A 16,000-nucleotide genomic window follows, 5' to 3' on the forward strand; every position below is an offset into this window, starting at 1 on the left:
AGAGGAAAGGAAACCGGTCCCTTCTTGCTTCACCCCATTCCTTATGTTCAGCAAGCGTCTAGGCAATAGAAAAGCCAGGCTTGTCTCTACACTGTCCACCCCTGAACACTGGGGGGCAGGAGAGGATCCACTTAAGACTGCACTTTTATTTTCCATTTACTGTTTACACATTTTGCACTTGGGAGGAGGGAAACTAAGGCTGGGTCCTCCCCTCTGAGGTTTCTCAGGTGGCAATGTAACCCATTTCTTTGTCCCTGTTTCTCTGCCCAAGCACTGGCTTAGGGCCCAGAGGCAAGTTAGAAGACTGACAGCATGTGATGGCTCAGCTGAAGAGCTGACAACTGGGGTGCTGTTAAAGTCCCTACTGCTATCCTGGTGCCTGGTAGGGGTGGGGACTGTCTTATTGTAATTCCTGTGAACAACCCTGAAATATAACCACTCCATGCAGGCCCAGCTGTCGAGGGTTTTCTTGGTGAATGAATGCAATACATGGTTACCAACAATCTTGGATTTAAGAGTTTGTCTGATGAATCTGGATAAATTACTACTTTTTCTAACATGTCCATTTCAGGACAAGACTATAAATGGGTTAAAGAATGCCAGCTAGAATAAGGGATACACATCTATATGTATATGTGCGTGTTTTATGTGTGTGTGTATACATATATATCCATATATATGTATGTATGTGTATACACACACACACACACACCTTCCTGGCCCAGCTCCATAGACACACCTGTAGCTCTACAATCCTAGGGTACATGTATGTAATTGCCATCCATTCCTCATGAACAAATCTTCTAAAGCCCACCCAAAATTATGGCAGGGAAAAACCAAGGGCAATTAAAAGAACAACAAAAACAAAACATGGAGTGGTAAAACAGAAGAAAATCTTAATTCTATTCAAACCCAGCCAGGGCTCTGTGAAGGTTTAAAGGTATAAAAATAACATCAAGACAGGAATAACACCCACATAAGTCACTGTGGCATCCAGTTTCTATTCACAAAGAAAAAGCTCCAGTCCATCTTTTAATTTTTTTTTGAAAAATTCCTGACATTACAGAACTAAACTGAAATGTATTAATATTCCACTCTTACATCTCCATGACAAACAAAAATTCATGAGCCAAAAACCCCAAAAAAAGGAAAAGGGGGGAGAAGCTTATAAAACTAAATATGGATATCTCAGCGTAACTGCTGAACAGAGAAAGAATTAAAACGCTTTTAATTAAAAAATCACGAGTGGATGATAAAGTGTGTAGAAACTGAAAATTTACAAACTATTTAAAACCTGGAATCGCTGACTGTTCAGAAACTACACAGATGGATCATGGGTGGTGGTGAACAGCAGAAAGGGATTATGGGTGAATCTGCACTGTTCTAGCTGCTCCCCATGCCACCTGTCTCCGAGGAAAGCCTGACATTGATTAGATACTGAGCCAGGCTGATGCTGGCAGCAGACCCAGTGATGGTGACCTGCCTATCAGTAGATCCTTCCACTGGGTTTGCAATTTTGATCTGCGCCCCAGACATCTGACGGATCTCATTGATTTTGGCGCCCTGACGCCCAATTATGCAGCCAATCAAATCATTTGGAATGGTGAGTTCATGAGAAGTAGTTTGAGCAGATGCATCCAAACCTGCCCAATAGCCTTTCACCTCTGGAGAGCTGGATTCAATGCCACTGAATCCAGTGTTGCCATGGGTCATGGGAAAATGAGACTGTTGCATTGCCAACTGGTGCAGCTTGGTCAAATCTGGCTGTGGAATGGCATACTGTCCTTGAATGGTATAGGCCTCTAGAGGTGGTCCCTCCAGGTCAGGGTTGAGGCACATGGACGGGGTGGTGTGGGGAAAGCTCGCACTGTCGCTGCCTGTGCTGTACCTGTCCTGACCACCTGCAAAGATGACTGGAGAACTCGAGGGCTTGGGCCGGTACGGGATGGTCACGCCCTTCGGGGGGGACTGGGAGAGAGTCTCCAACATGACCACGCAGATCTGTTTGACACACTCAATGATGGATTGCGGAATGCCAGCAATAGTGATTGCCCGCTCAGTGGAGTTGGGGAGCATATCCCCTGCCACCTGGACCTGAGCCCCTGTACTCTCTCTTATTTCCTTGATCTTGCAACCACCTTTCCCAATCAGAGAGCCACACTGACTAGCGGGAACCACGAGCCGTAAGGTGACTGGGGGTCTGCTGGCAGCTGTGCTATTGGTCATAGAGCTGCTTATGTCCTCTTCCAGTTTATCAATGATCATAGCAAAGGCTTTGAAGATGGCATTAGTCGGTCCAGCCAAAGTGATAATTCTCTCAGGACAATTCCCTTCTGAGATGTTGATACGTGCACCACTCTCCTCGCGCATCTTCTTAACAGATTCTCCTTTCTTTCCGATGATACTGCCAACTTCCTTTCCATGCATAAGTAGCCTGATAGTAAGAGTGACATTTAATCCACCTTCAATCACACCGGTGTCCATGTCTAGTAGTTACAGGGAGCTGGACTTTTGAGTGGTCAAGTCTTTGGTCACGGGTGGGAGTGAATGCCAAAACTGGAGGCGCGAGTCGACTGAGGGGAAAAGGGGAGCGGGCGGGAAGGGGAAGGGCGGGAGGCCGGGGGCGGAACAATAGGGGCGGGCGGGAAGGCGAGGGGGGCCCCGCTGGCGGGCGGAGGAGGGGGGTGGAGGAGGAGGAAGGGGAAAGAGACCCCGGGGCGGGTGGAGGGCGGGCGGGCAGGAGAGGGCGCAGGCTGCGGCTGCTCCGGCTGCTGCCTCTGCTGGTCTGCTTTATGTCTAAAAGTCACCACACAACATACCCAAATTTTTGGGACACAATGAAAGCAGTGTTGAGAGGAAAGTTCATAGCACTAAATGTCTACATAAAGAACCTAGAAAAATCCCACACTAGTGAATTAACAGAACATTTGAAAACTTTAGAACAAAAAGAAGCAAACTCACCCAAGAGAACTAGATGGCAGGAAATAATCAAATTGAGAACTGAAATCAACAAAATAGAAACAAAGAAAACAATACAAAGAATTGCCACTTCTTTTTTCTTTCTGTCAGAATCCTTTCTTTTCCTGGTCATGAATCCCATTCTTTCTTGAGTCATCCACACTCTACCAGCTGAACTTCAGTCTCTTTCACTTGTTTCTCTACTGCTAAGTTCTCTCCACTTACATCCTTCAGAGTTTTAAAGCCTTTGCAGCTTTTATTCACTATTCTCCATGGACATGGTTTTTATCTTCCTTCCTGCACTCGACTCTTCTCTTAAAAAGGAGGGAAATTGACTTTAATTTTGTTCTTGTTATATATTTTTATCTTTGAAAATTAATATAACGTTACATCATTTCTCTGCTCCTTTTCTTCTCTTCCCAACTCTTTCCATTTACTCCAGTCCTTGCTCTCAAATTCATGACTTCTGACTTCTTTATTTCTAAATATATGAGTATGGTATTCTCAATTCATACAATGTTATTTGTGTGTATATGATTCCAGACCTGAAATTTTTGTACTGGATAACAAATTGGAGCACTGTTCCTTCTGGAAGACTATTTTCTCCCACTCTCAGGGCAGCTACACCAACTAAATCTTAGCAACCTGGTTACCTAAACAAAGACTGAATAAAGATTTAAGTATTTTATATGTATGAGGTTTTTGCCTGTATGTATGTCTGTGAAACATTTGTGTAGCTGCTGCCTAGAGGTCAGAAAAGGGCATCATATTCACTGGAACTAGTTACAGAAGATTTTGAACCATGATGTGGATGATGGAAATTAACCCATGATTCTCTGCAAGAGCAGCAAATCACCCTCCCCATTTTTTTTTATTTTTTCAAGACAGGATTTCTGTGAATAACCCTGGTTGTCATGGAACTCACTTTGTAGACCAGGATAGTCTTGATCTCACAGAGATCCACCTGCCTCTGCCTCCCAAGTTCTGGGATTAAACGCGTGCACCACTGTCATCCAGTGTATCAAATGCTCTTAATAACTGAACCACATCTTCACTCCCCCCACCCCCAAATTGACTTTTAAATGTTCAAGGCCAGACCTGCCTCTGGTTGTATGTATCAGGTTGGATATACAAAAATATTTTCCACAACAAATCCAAAAGTCCATCGAATCTCCTTTTTAAAATATTTGATTAATTGAAATTTGTAAGTCATTTGATATTATTTTCTGTTTCAGAATATCCATCTAATCAATTCCTAAGTCTTAATCATATATCTCTTATAAATTTATTTGTTCATTTCTTCTGCCTGTATCCCAATTTGGAGCCTTTTAACAATCTTTAGCTAGATGTAGAAAAATAGGCACCTCAGTGGAGTATAGTCCTCTATTCTCTATGACAATGAACAGCTGTCCTCCCTCAGATTCTCACCCCAGCTATGGAGTTAAGAGTCCATGCCACTCTTTTATTGAAATATTCTTACTTGTGTATGCTTTACTCATTTTTGAAGATTTACCTCAAACATCTACTTGCTGTTGACCCTGTCCACATACAGAATTGTTTTCTCCTAACCTAAGTCCATATATTTCCTTTTCAGAGTAGCATGCAAGTTTCTGAGTGAAACCTGTTTTTCACTAGCTGTCTTCCCAATTTCCAGCTATTGAATCCATCTATAAGCAGTTGCTTTCACTATACTTTTTTTAATAATTGGAATTTATACAATTTCATTATAGACAAAGAGCCATGCTTTTTTTAAAAAAAAGTCACTTACATATTATTGTGAGACAGAAATTTCTGTTTCTTTGAAAGTTTTCAGGTGCGGAAAAACTACAGGTTTGTAGCACATTGTTCTTTCTCTAGTCCCTGAATATAGTTTTCTGCTCCACAGAACCATCTTCTCACTTGGCATCTCTCTGTTACTTTATTACTTTCTTCTCTCAAAGTAGCAGGACACAGGCTCCAGCTTTAAAAAGGTCTCGAGTGACTAAACTAGGTCCATTCAGGTTGTCTAAGATAATTCCTACATTTTCAATTCTGTACCTTGATTGTATCTCCTGAATCCATTTCTTCCTAAAGCCTAATAGATTCCCAGATCTCAGATAGTAGGCTATCTTTGGTGGGCTATTATTGTGCTTACCACACAAGAGAAGGAGAGGGAAGACCAAAAGTCAAAACATTGTCTTTGATAGTTTAATAATTTATTATAGCTTTGGGTGGGACATGGCTCTGATTTGGGGGAGAAAGGTAAAACAAGGAGAATGGGTGGTGTCCTGTGCCAAAACGCATCAAATTAGGAGTGTATAATGATATAGGATTATAAAATTATTCAAATAGTTGTGTTTGATTTTCAGAATGTAACAATGTCCTGCTGACTGTTAGAAGGTGGGATTTCTCCTTGCACACTGTCCCTGGTACCAAGTGTATTAAATTGGATACAGATTTTTGAACTATTCTATATATAAAAGCAACACACAAGAAAATCGTTTGGGAAGGATAGATATTGCTGAAATGGAAGGAAGATTTCCTGTGGTAAAGAATGGATTCATCTCTGTACCCATTATTTTACAAACATTTAATGGATTATAAATCCTGGAATAAGGTGGGCACCAAGAATATTGGTTTAAAATATCTAATTTATTAACATGTCTTTTAATGCATGTGGGTGTAACCTTCTTCAGGCTGGCGCTTTTCAGTGTAGCCTGAGATATGCATAAAGGAACATATCTGGGCATTGGTATTTTCTCAAGGTTCATAGTTTTCTTTGGAGCTTTTAGTCACTTCAACCAAAAGCAACTTGTAAAAGAAAGGGTTTAATTGGCTTATGTAGACTAGATTACAGTCAACTGAGGGAAGCCAAAGCAGGAACCTGGAGGCAGGAACTGAAACAGAAGCCGTAGGGGAATGCTGTTTAACAGCCTGTTACCCATGGTTTCCTTGACCTGCTCTCTTACACAACCCAGGATCACCTGCCCAGAAGTGGTACCATCCATAGTATTCTGAGCCCTTCCACATCAAGCACTAACCAAGACAGTTCTCTAAAATTCGGCCTACAGCCCAACCTTATGGAGGAATTTTATCAATTAAGAGTCCCTCTTCCTAAAGGACTCTAGCTTCTGTTAAGTTGACATAAAACTAGTCATCAGGGAAATAGTGTAAAATGACGGAGTCATTTCTGTCCTTGCTACTATCCTCTACCCTACTTGCCAGAGGCACCTTATGAAAACAAAATTAAATACATTAAGCAGATACTTCTGGAGGCTCGAGAAAAATATTTTATTTATGACTGAAGCACAAAATAGAAGTATGGTATAACTGGAAATTACTCACCAGTTGTGCATTGGGTGTACAAGACATGAAGCTTGACTTCAAGTACTCAAAAATTGGATTCTATCAATGTATCAAGTATTTATTTTCACATGAAATAGTGGGCCTCATATTCCAATTATTATGGGCTTTATTCTCAATACATGGTCACTTCTAGACTAAAGTTTGTTCTTCTTGCACTAAGAAAGGGCTGGATTAACCAACTATCTCTAGTCCAATCAGATACTCTATCATATTTGACAGACGAAAAGCCATAGCCAATATGCCATTGTGACTTACTGAGATGAAAGGTTATGTAAGATTTCTGTGGAAACTTATCCTCCTTTTAAATCTAATATCTGAACACAAAAAGCCAATCATTAGAGAGAGAAGAACACAAATGCAAAAATGAAGTAGAGATTAAAGAGATCCTGAAAGGTGGAAAATTAATGTGTTTCTTACTTTCCAATTCCAATTCCTGGGAGACTTATTTTCCTCTATTGTATGAAACTGAATTGTATGCTCATCAATTTTTTAATTATATAGAAATATGCATTCATGTTGTCTGTGTATGGCTGTGTGTGTGTGTGTGTGTGTGTGTGTGTAGGGCAGGGTCTGTCAACTGAACACAGAACGTGATGATACAGCTAGGCTAGCTAGCCAGATTTCCTGGTTCTCTTCTAAGCACTGCAATTGCACTCAGGCTGTTACATATACCTGGCACTAGGTTTGGGCACACAAACTTGGATCTTCATACTAACTAAGTAAAAGCTTTATCTACTTCACCATTTCCCCAACACCCAAGTTTCCTTTATAAAAGATATTCTGGTGCCAAAATGTTATTAGCCTATTATTATAAAGTTCATGTTGAGCTGGGATGAAGCTTCAAGTTGGATATATGATTAGCGTCTGTGAAGCCTTAATTCAATTCCCAACACCAAAAGTTTTGTGTAGAAGGAAGTGGCGGGCTGCTTCCCGCCGCCCAGTTCCCAGCAACCGGCTAGCTTTACACCCGAAATAATTACACGGAAACTGTATTCTTTTAAAACACTGCCTGGCCCATTATCTGTAGCCTCTTATAGGCTAATTCTCACATCTTCCTTTAATCCATATTTAGTCTGTGTAGCACCACGAGGTGTGGCTTACCAGGAGAGATCTTAACCTGCGTCCATCTCGGAGAGGAGCAGCATGGAGACTCCCTATGGCGAATGCCTGAAGCATCTCTCCAACTCTACTTCCTTGTTCCCACAATTCTGTTCTGTCTACTCCACCTACCTAATTTTCTGTTCTCTTAAAGGGCCAAGGCAGTTTTCTTTATTAATAATGAAAGTAACACATAGACACTCCTCCATCACTTCCCCTTTTTCTGTTTAAACAAAAAAGAAAGGCTTTAACATAGTAAAATTACATGTAACAAAACAGTTATCAAGCAAGTATTACAGTTACAATATTTAAATCTATTTTATCTTTTATCATAACTAAGGAAAGCTATAACTATCTATTTATTCTTCAACTCCATCAAAGACTCCAGAAGGATACAATGCTACCTAAGTAAACAAGAAATAAGTAACTTATAAAACTCTAGAAATGACAGAGACAACTCGCTGCCTGGACAGTCACCCAAAGTTCCTCTGTACTGTTGGGGCATCCATCTTCAGCCTACAGGCCCATAAGTATCCAGCAGACTTTTTCATGAAGCAGGAAATTCCAAAGACAGTTCAGTCACTTTCTGCTGTGTCCTGCAGAACGTCTCGCAGACTCTTTCATGAATCAGGAACCCCGAAAGACCATCTCACCTTTAGGCAAGTTCAGCAGTCCTCTCTCTGCGGGTTCTTTGTGTCCAGTTTATGGAACAGTCCAGCCAAGAGCAGTTTCTTGCCCAAATGGCTAACAAACTCCATAAGTAGCCTCTTTGATGCCCATCTTCCTCTTGAAGTAGATTGGTGCTGCCAGGAGCAGACGTGTCTCATTGTCATGAAAAACCCTAAGTTATTAAAACATTAAATGCCATATTCTGCAGTCTTTGAAAGATATGAAGAATGTCTATCTAACTGAAATATATCTCTACATATCTAGAAAACCTAATAATATTACTACAAGCTTAACTATTATCAATGATTATCCATTAACAATCTATATTTCCTAATTATACATTACAGTTTTTAAAATGAACTACAATCACAATAGCTTAATCAAGATCAGAAATACATATACATATAAAAAAATTGACCTTAAAATCTATACCAATGCAAATTCATATCTATATCATCTCCCCCTTTAAATGTAAAAGAACATTTATAAGCAATATTTGGGAAAATGGGCGCAGTTTTTTCTCTCCAAACTGCTTCCTGCTGAATGGGGGCGCTGTTATTTAGGTCTTTCATGGTGTAACCTGTGTGCTAGGTTCCTCTCAGTTGGCAGTTGAGTGAAGTAATTTTTTGAAGATGTTCACAGCAACCTTTCAGGAGGGCGTGGTCTATCATACCATATTGGGATAGAAGCAATCCACAGAGTCTCGTCCTCTGTGAAAACAAAAGAAGAAACTCTTTTCCAAAGCATCATGTTCTTAGATCCAAATCCTGAAGTCATACCATTAAGATGTCCATTCTGGTCTAGCCTGGCAGCCCATATAATGAAATGTCTCTCTGTACTTAGCTCCTTTACAGTCAAAAAAATCAAAGAAAACACAACAAAATACATAATCCAGACTCTCTGTGAATTTTCCATTTTTACGTGGCTTATTTTTACTCTATCACTTTACTTCTTTTAATCTATAACTATCTGTACTCTGTCTCTTTAAAGACTTTAACCTTTTTTTTAAGGCATTAACTTTATTCTCTATATTTTCTTTTTCTCTCTTTTAAGCCTACGTGAGCCATTTAAAGGCCTTCTATGTCTGAATCTTTTCTATTGTGAATCTGTAATTTTTTACTATCCAGGAGCATTTCTTAAAAGGTTAACCACTTCTTAAAATAATACGGTACTGCCTGTTTATAGCCAAGTCTAAACCTTAACTGCGCTGTTATCATGGTAATTACGATAGTTCCTGCCTGAGGTCAGCACAATTCAGCATGGCGGAGCAGAGCCAAAGCCGCTCCTGCCTCAGTCATTTGGTGCCCCTGAGCTGCACAAAGTTCCAGGTGCACAGCAGTCCACATTGGAGCTGCACTCAGCAGTTTAATTTTGATACTGAGCGTGCAGCACAGAAACTCTCTTAATCCAAGTCACAGCCGAATCTGAAGCGCAGAGCACCGTGCAGTCTGAAAACATCTCTCTCTCTATGGCGGCAGGAATCCGCAAATGCTGTCCCGCTCGCCTAAGCCTGATTCCGCCATCTGCCCAGGTGCAGGCAGGGAGCAGTGAGCCATTGGCATGGTCTCAGAGTACTTTCTTTCCGATCCCAAGCGGGCAAGGTTTTTAAGTGGATTTAGTCACCACGTTGGGTGCCAGATGAAGCGGCGAAGATTGGAAATAACCAAAAATAGTCCTTTTATAATTATTCAATTTTAATACAAAGGGAGATAAGGGAACTTACAGAACCAAAGGTCCCCCGTTCGTTTGCCCCGCGCTCACTCCGCTGGACCCTTGGTTCTGTAAGTTCCCTTATCTCCCTTTGTATTAAAATTGAATAATTATAAAAGGACTATTTTTGGTTATTTCCAATCTTCGCCGCTTCAGTTTTGATTATTTAAGATTAGAGGGTAATATACTAGATATTATAGTATATGAAATTTCAGTTGATCATGTGTCATTGAATATTCCAGAGATGGGGAAACTGAGATTCATTAAAACTTACCATTTCATCCAGTATCTTATATATAGTGATGTACTGATGCCAAAATGTGAAAGAAGATAATCTGACTGTAGGACCTCCTTGCATTGGATGCTTTTTGCTCTGTAGTCTGGGTTTATTGTTTTCCACTATACTCTTTGACTGTATCCATCAGCTTTCTTTTATTTTTGTAGCTTATAACTTAACACTTTATTAACCCATTAGAAAAAAATCCTTCTTTCTCTCATTACCTGTGTTGCTGACATGAGGGCTGAAAGCTACAATGGGACAAAAATATGTTGCTCTATGGCAAGAGCACACTGAAGGAGTAATTTACCAAATGTTGCACCAGTTTCTAATGGTTCTCACTGTCCACAAAGTTAGCAAGTTTTATCACATATCATTGATGGAATTTAGACTTTAGTAACTTGTGGCTTCATTACCTTAGTTTCCATTCCAAGAAGAGGTTAGATTTGTCCTCATAAGAATGCTATCCATTTGTCTCTGAAGAGAAAATTCCAAAGCTCTGCTGGACCAGTACTGACAGCTTCAGTATAGATAGCTTTAAAAATCTTAACACAAGAAAGGTAGAATTAAATGACAGTGGCCCTGGCTAACAACCCTGTTTTCCATTTGTTTTCTTCTTCAACTCTAGTTCTCAGGAACTGCTCCTTCCATTATCTCATAGTTAATGAATAACTTCAATATGCATATCTTTTCTTTTCTTTTAGATTTACCTCCCACATTTGTTCAAAAACCAAGTCCAGCTGATTTCACTTTTAAAGTGCACAGCTTTGAGCTATCCATTTTTCTTCATGGCCTCTACCACCTGACATCAGCCTAAAAAGAACATCATATTCTCTTCCTTAGATTTATGTTCCTATCTTTCTAACTCCTCTTGCATTCACTTCTTCCTCTTGCAAACACATTTATCACACAGCTGTCAGACATATATTTAAAAGATACTTCCTATTGCACAATTCTCTTTAAACCCTTAAGCACCTCTTTCTCACACAGAGGGAGTATAAAGTTATTCTGGCAGAACTTGTGACATTTCCCTGTGCATTGATTAATTCTGTACTTCACATCATGTCCCAATTTTCTAGAACTGTTTTTAGATCTTTGTATCTCTTATAGAGTTTTGACTTCTACTCTCTCTAATCCTTCATCTACAGTGTCTTTTCCTAAATGACTGTAACATTGCACCTAATAGAACCTTAAGACTCAGTGAAGACACCCTAAAAATCCCTTGCAAAACTGACTCTTGTATCTGAATCAATAACTTGCAGTCTGAAATGGAGCTCAGTGGTGGAACACTTGCTTAGCGTGTGAAAGACCTTGAGCATAAACCTTGCTAGTGCAAGAAACATGAGTTATTCCCTTCTGAACCACTTGGTGCATTCGTTAATCTAACATATTCATATTTGAGACTACATGTGGGAAAATAAATATAATATTTAGCCTTCAAGAAAAGCTAAATATCCATTATCTTTTTATCCCTAACATATGTACATGCTAGATGAATAAATACTATAATGATTCATTTGGTCAAATTTTGGGTACAATAAAGTACAAGTGTATGATAAAGAAAAGCTGCTGGAACAGAAAAGAGGAAAGCCAAAGCCTCGATCTCCTGACTATGTTAGGGCCATACTGTGTAAAGAAACACCACAGTGTACCTGTGTGATGAAGAGAAAGAACAAATTCAGGCTTCCTGGATTCTCCACTGAGAACTCCCAGTGGCTCCTGGGATCCCTTTGTTTGTCAATTCACCCTTTTCTTCTTACTGACCCAATACCTAAGCAGGCCCAGAATTTCACATGGAAGTCAAGCTCCGAATAAGTTATCACTGGGGGATGTGTTCAGCAGAGTGGGAAATAAGAGTGATCCCAAGTGAGGATGAGGACTCTTGATATTAAGAATACAATGCCATACTATAAACTAAATATTCACATCTTAATATAATAATTCAGTCAATTGGACTAGAGCTACCTGTTAAATTTTGTCTTCATATTGTCTTATTTACATTGACAAGAAGTTTTATGAGTTTAAAAATAGCTTTGCTTGAAAAAAAAAGTCACTTAATAAAGAATGTACTCACACACCAAGAAAATTGGCCATAAAACTCAATAGCATTCAGTATGAACAAAAGATTATTTCTTTAGCAGATTCCATGTAAAATAGTTAATATTATTCAGTTTAATAATTATTCCCAAAGAATGATTTTGAGTGATGATACAGTGTTCCATAATTGTAACAACTGCACCAAGTGTCTCACATTGCACATGAAGAGTTACTTTTGCTCTTAGGCAAATTGAAAGACTTAGGAAAACATTGATTCAGAGATACTTTAAAACACAAACAAAATTTTTTACATATATTTAAAGTCAAAATTGTAAATATTATATATAAACACCACATTTCTTATTACATGGTTGGAATTTATCTATCTATCTATATATGTAAACCTAAAAATGACAGACGTGACATTATAATCTGAGGAAATGGGTCATAGCCAATTCCATACATTAATGAATATTTTGTTCTGAAGCTTTGTATTATGTTCTCTCTCTCTCTCTCTCTCTCTCTCTCTATATATATATATATATATATATAGCAAAATACATATGTGTGTGTTTTTTAAAGAAAAAATAAGTTAATAGGAATATTTATCTGGATGTAATACTTTACCGTATATGTGCATGAGAGAGATTTGAGTTTGTTACTTTAACAACATTATATGAATTATAGTTGTTTCTTTTTTATATACTCTAATAACTTTGTGTTGGAGGTACAGTGTGTTCCTTATAAGATTATACCAAGCTTTATTTTTCTGTATGTAAGACTAAGACTTTGAATTTCTTATTTTAATTTCAGTGGCAATATATGAATGTGTCTTTTTTAATCGACTTAAATTATATCTTTTTTTGTTTTTTGGGGACAGGGTTTCTCTGTAGCTTTGGAGTTTAAATTATATCTTTACAGGTGTTTCAGATTGATTTTTTTCAAGTTTATTTGCCATAAAATATTAAAGATGTATTTTATTATTTATTCATGTATATGTATCTAATATATATGTGAGTATAAGTGCCAGCAGTGACCAGAAGAGGACATCTAATTCCCAGGCACTGGAGTTGTAGATGGTTGTGAGCTGCCATGTGATAGTTTGGAACTGAAGTTGTGTCCTCTTCAAGGACATCCAGTGCTATTATCCACTGAGCATTCTCTCCAACTTCACCTTAAGATATTGCTCATATTGCCTTGCTGACAGTTTTTAGTTAAGATATCACTATGTAGTTCAGTCTGGCCTTGAACTCACTGTATAGTTCAGTCTGACTTTGATCTCACTATGTAGTTGAGTCTGGCCTTACTCAATATGTAGCACAGACTGGCCTGGAACTCACTATGTAGTTGAGTCTGGTCTTGAATTTACTATGTAACACAAACTGACTTAGAATTCACTACATAACACAGTCTGGCCTTGAACTCACTATGTAGTTCAGTTTGGCATTGAACTCAATATTAACACAGACTGTCCTGGAACTCACTAGTTTTGCCTTGAATCACCATATGGTTCAGTCAGGCCTTAAACTCCCTATGTAGCAGAGACTGGCCTGGAATTGGTGTTCCTCCTGCCCTAGCCTTGTTAAGATAAAAAAGGTGGTATCAACAAGTACAGCAACCTTTTTATATTTCTGAAATAAATATTTTAATGACTATGGTACTGACGGCTTTTTCATTTTTTTTATGTTGCTGCAAGTCAAGCTCATGCCATAATATGTGCTTTATGTGTTTTATGTCATCAAGTTACCACCTCAACCCTTCAGTGTTACTTTTATTATCATGAAAACAGCAGGAATAGCTGGCATTTATTCAGAAGTTCACTCATCAAAACATCCCATTAAAAATCTGATGGCCATCATCTAGAAAATTAATTCATTTGCATATATTTATAGAACAATGAAACAGGTAAAAAGAAGTTTTCATGTGTTAACATGGGTGGACATCATGAATGAAATTGTGAGAAAAGTTTCAGAACATCATTTACAGAGTGAAATAATTCTTTTTAAATTTAGTAATTAACATGCATGTATCCATGTATTTTTTAAAGAAAACATGAATTGCAGCAAAAGTAAATTCACTACTGTGATTATTTTAGGGAATGGAAAAATGGACCAGGTAACTACTTTATAATACTTTCTTTTTTCTTTATTCACATCATGAATCTCAATTCCATTCATCTCTACATCCCTTCATGTTTTCTCTCTGCTCTTGCAACCTAACCCCCCCAAATAAATAAATAAAATAAAATTTAAAAGGAAAGAAAACAGAGAATTTTTTTTGTCACGGAAGCTGTAGTAGACACCGTGAGTTGTACAGTATAACCTTTTATCCACAAATCTTTACTTGCAAGTGTTCATTGCAAAGAGTCATTGTTCTGATTCAAGACCCTGTGTCTGCTACACCATCACTACTGGGCCCTCACTGGGACTCCTCTTCTGTATCCTGTTATTGCACTGTATCATGGAGATCCTGAAGCTTTGGAGCTGAAGGACCAGCCTCTTCACATGCTCCAGAAGATCATAAGTGGATTTGGGGTGGATCTACTTAAGAGCCCTGGTTCTGGGCCTGGGTGATAAATAAATTGATGAGCCTGTCATTTGTTCACCTATCCTTGCCATTAGAGAGTGAACTAGCTCATAAAGCTTCTTAAAGAAAATCCAAGTTAACAGGAATAGTCTTTCGAATGCAGTACTTTACGTTTTAATCAAAATTGCAATGGACCAGCGATATGGTTCAGTAAGAAGAGTGCTTGCCACCAAACCTAACTACTTGACTTCCATCCCCAAAACCCACTTGGTAGAAGAAGAGTCAACTTCTGCAAGTTGTCCTCTGACCTCTATATATGTGTGCCATGACATATGTATCCACATTCACATACATACACAAAAGTAAAGTGTAATAAAATTATAATAATAAACAAAGATCATGTGTCAGAGAAGAGCTTTTTAAGAATGATGAATATAGCCAATGTGATCAGAATACAAGAAAAGTTAATGCATTCTAAACTATGCAGCTTGGTTTTAGAATCAAAAGCCCACCAATTCTGGCAAGGTATTAAGGCCAAGGGGAAATCTTTTATTTTATTTGGTTTTATTCATATAAAAACACCTATGCCATATTAAGTGCAGTCATATCTCAAAGGTATTTTAAGTCTGTTCCTTACTAACATATTGGCAATAAAGTGACTGTTTTACTTCCCAATGGATATAAACCTTATTCTTATATGATATTGGAGTATATTAAATGGAAAACAGCATTACATTTTAAAATAATGTACATACATTTAGGATATTTTATTGCTAAAGAATATTACTATTCACTAGAATTAAGAATTTGTGTTTACCCTCAAATAAAAGAGAACAATGAAAAACAACTGAAAAGACAGCTCATAGAATAAAAAATAACATTTACAACACAGAGAATAAAGAAAGAGCTAGTTTTAAGATTTTTGTTTTTGTTTTTGATCATTTTTTATTTATAAAAAAACAAAAAACTGTAGTGTGAAGCGGCAGGGCTGCGTCCCGCCACCCGGCCGCCGGCTAACTTTACACCTGAAATAATTACACGGAAACTGTATTTTTTTAAAACACTGCCTGGCCCATTATCTGTAGCCTCTTATTGGTTAATTCTCACATCTTTCTTTAACCCATATTTAGTAATCTGTGTAGCACCATGAGGTGTGGCTTACCAGGAGAGATCTTAACCTGTGTCCATCTCAGAGAGGAGAAGCATGGAGACTCACTATGGCGACTGCCTGAAGCTTCTCCCCCACTCTACTTCCTTGTTCCCACAATTCTGTTTTGTCTACTCCACCTACCTAATTTTCTGTCTCTTAAAGGGCCAAGGCAGTTTTCTTTATTAATTAACCAATGAAAGAAGCATAGACAGATAACTCTCCTCCATCAT

The 16,000-nt window shown here is 38.4% G+C and overlaps 1 protein-coding gene across 2 annotated transcripts; it reads right to left on the reverse strand.

The window, feature by feature from the left end:
- Positions 1 to 871: 871 nt before the first annotated feature.
- Positions 872 to 2,601, reverse strand: LOC119804709 (poly(rC)-binding protein 2). 2 transcript variants are annotated; one of them, XM_038316299.1, is made up of 2 exons: positions 1,894 to 2,601; positions 872 to 1,800 (listed from the first exon to the last, which is right to left on the reverse strand). In XM_038316299.1, the coding sequence occupies exons 1-2, from the start codon at positions 2,482 to 2,484 to the stop codon at positions 1,384 to 1,386; spliced, it is 1,008 nt and encodes a 335-aa protein (XP_038172227.1). In that variant the 5' UTR covers positions 2,485 to 2,601; the 3' UTR covers positions 872 to 1,383. The 2 variants fall into 2 exon arrangements, with proteins under 2 accessions (XP_038172227.1, XP_038172226.1); XM_038316298.2 differs by having other exon boundaries at positions 872 to 2,601.
- Positions 2,602 to 16,000: the final 13,399 nt, after the last annotated feature.

The sequence above is a fragment of the Arvicola amphibius genome, chromosome X, assembly GCF_903992535.2.
Source record: "Arvicola amphibius chromosome X, mArvAmp1.2, whole genome shotgun sequence".
In the NCBI taxonomy this organism is placed as follows: Eukaryota; Metazoa; Chordata; class Mammalia; order Rodentia; family Cricetidae; genus Arvicola; species Arvicola amphibius.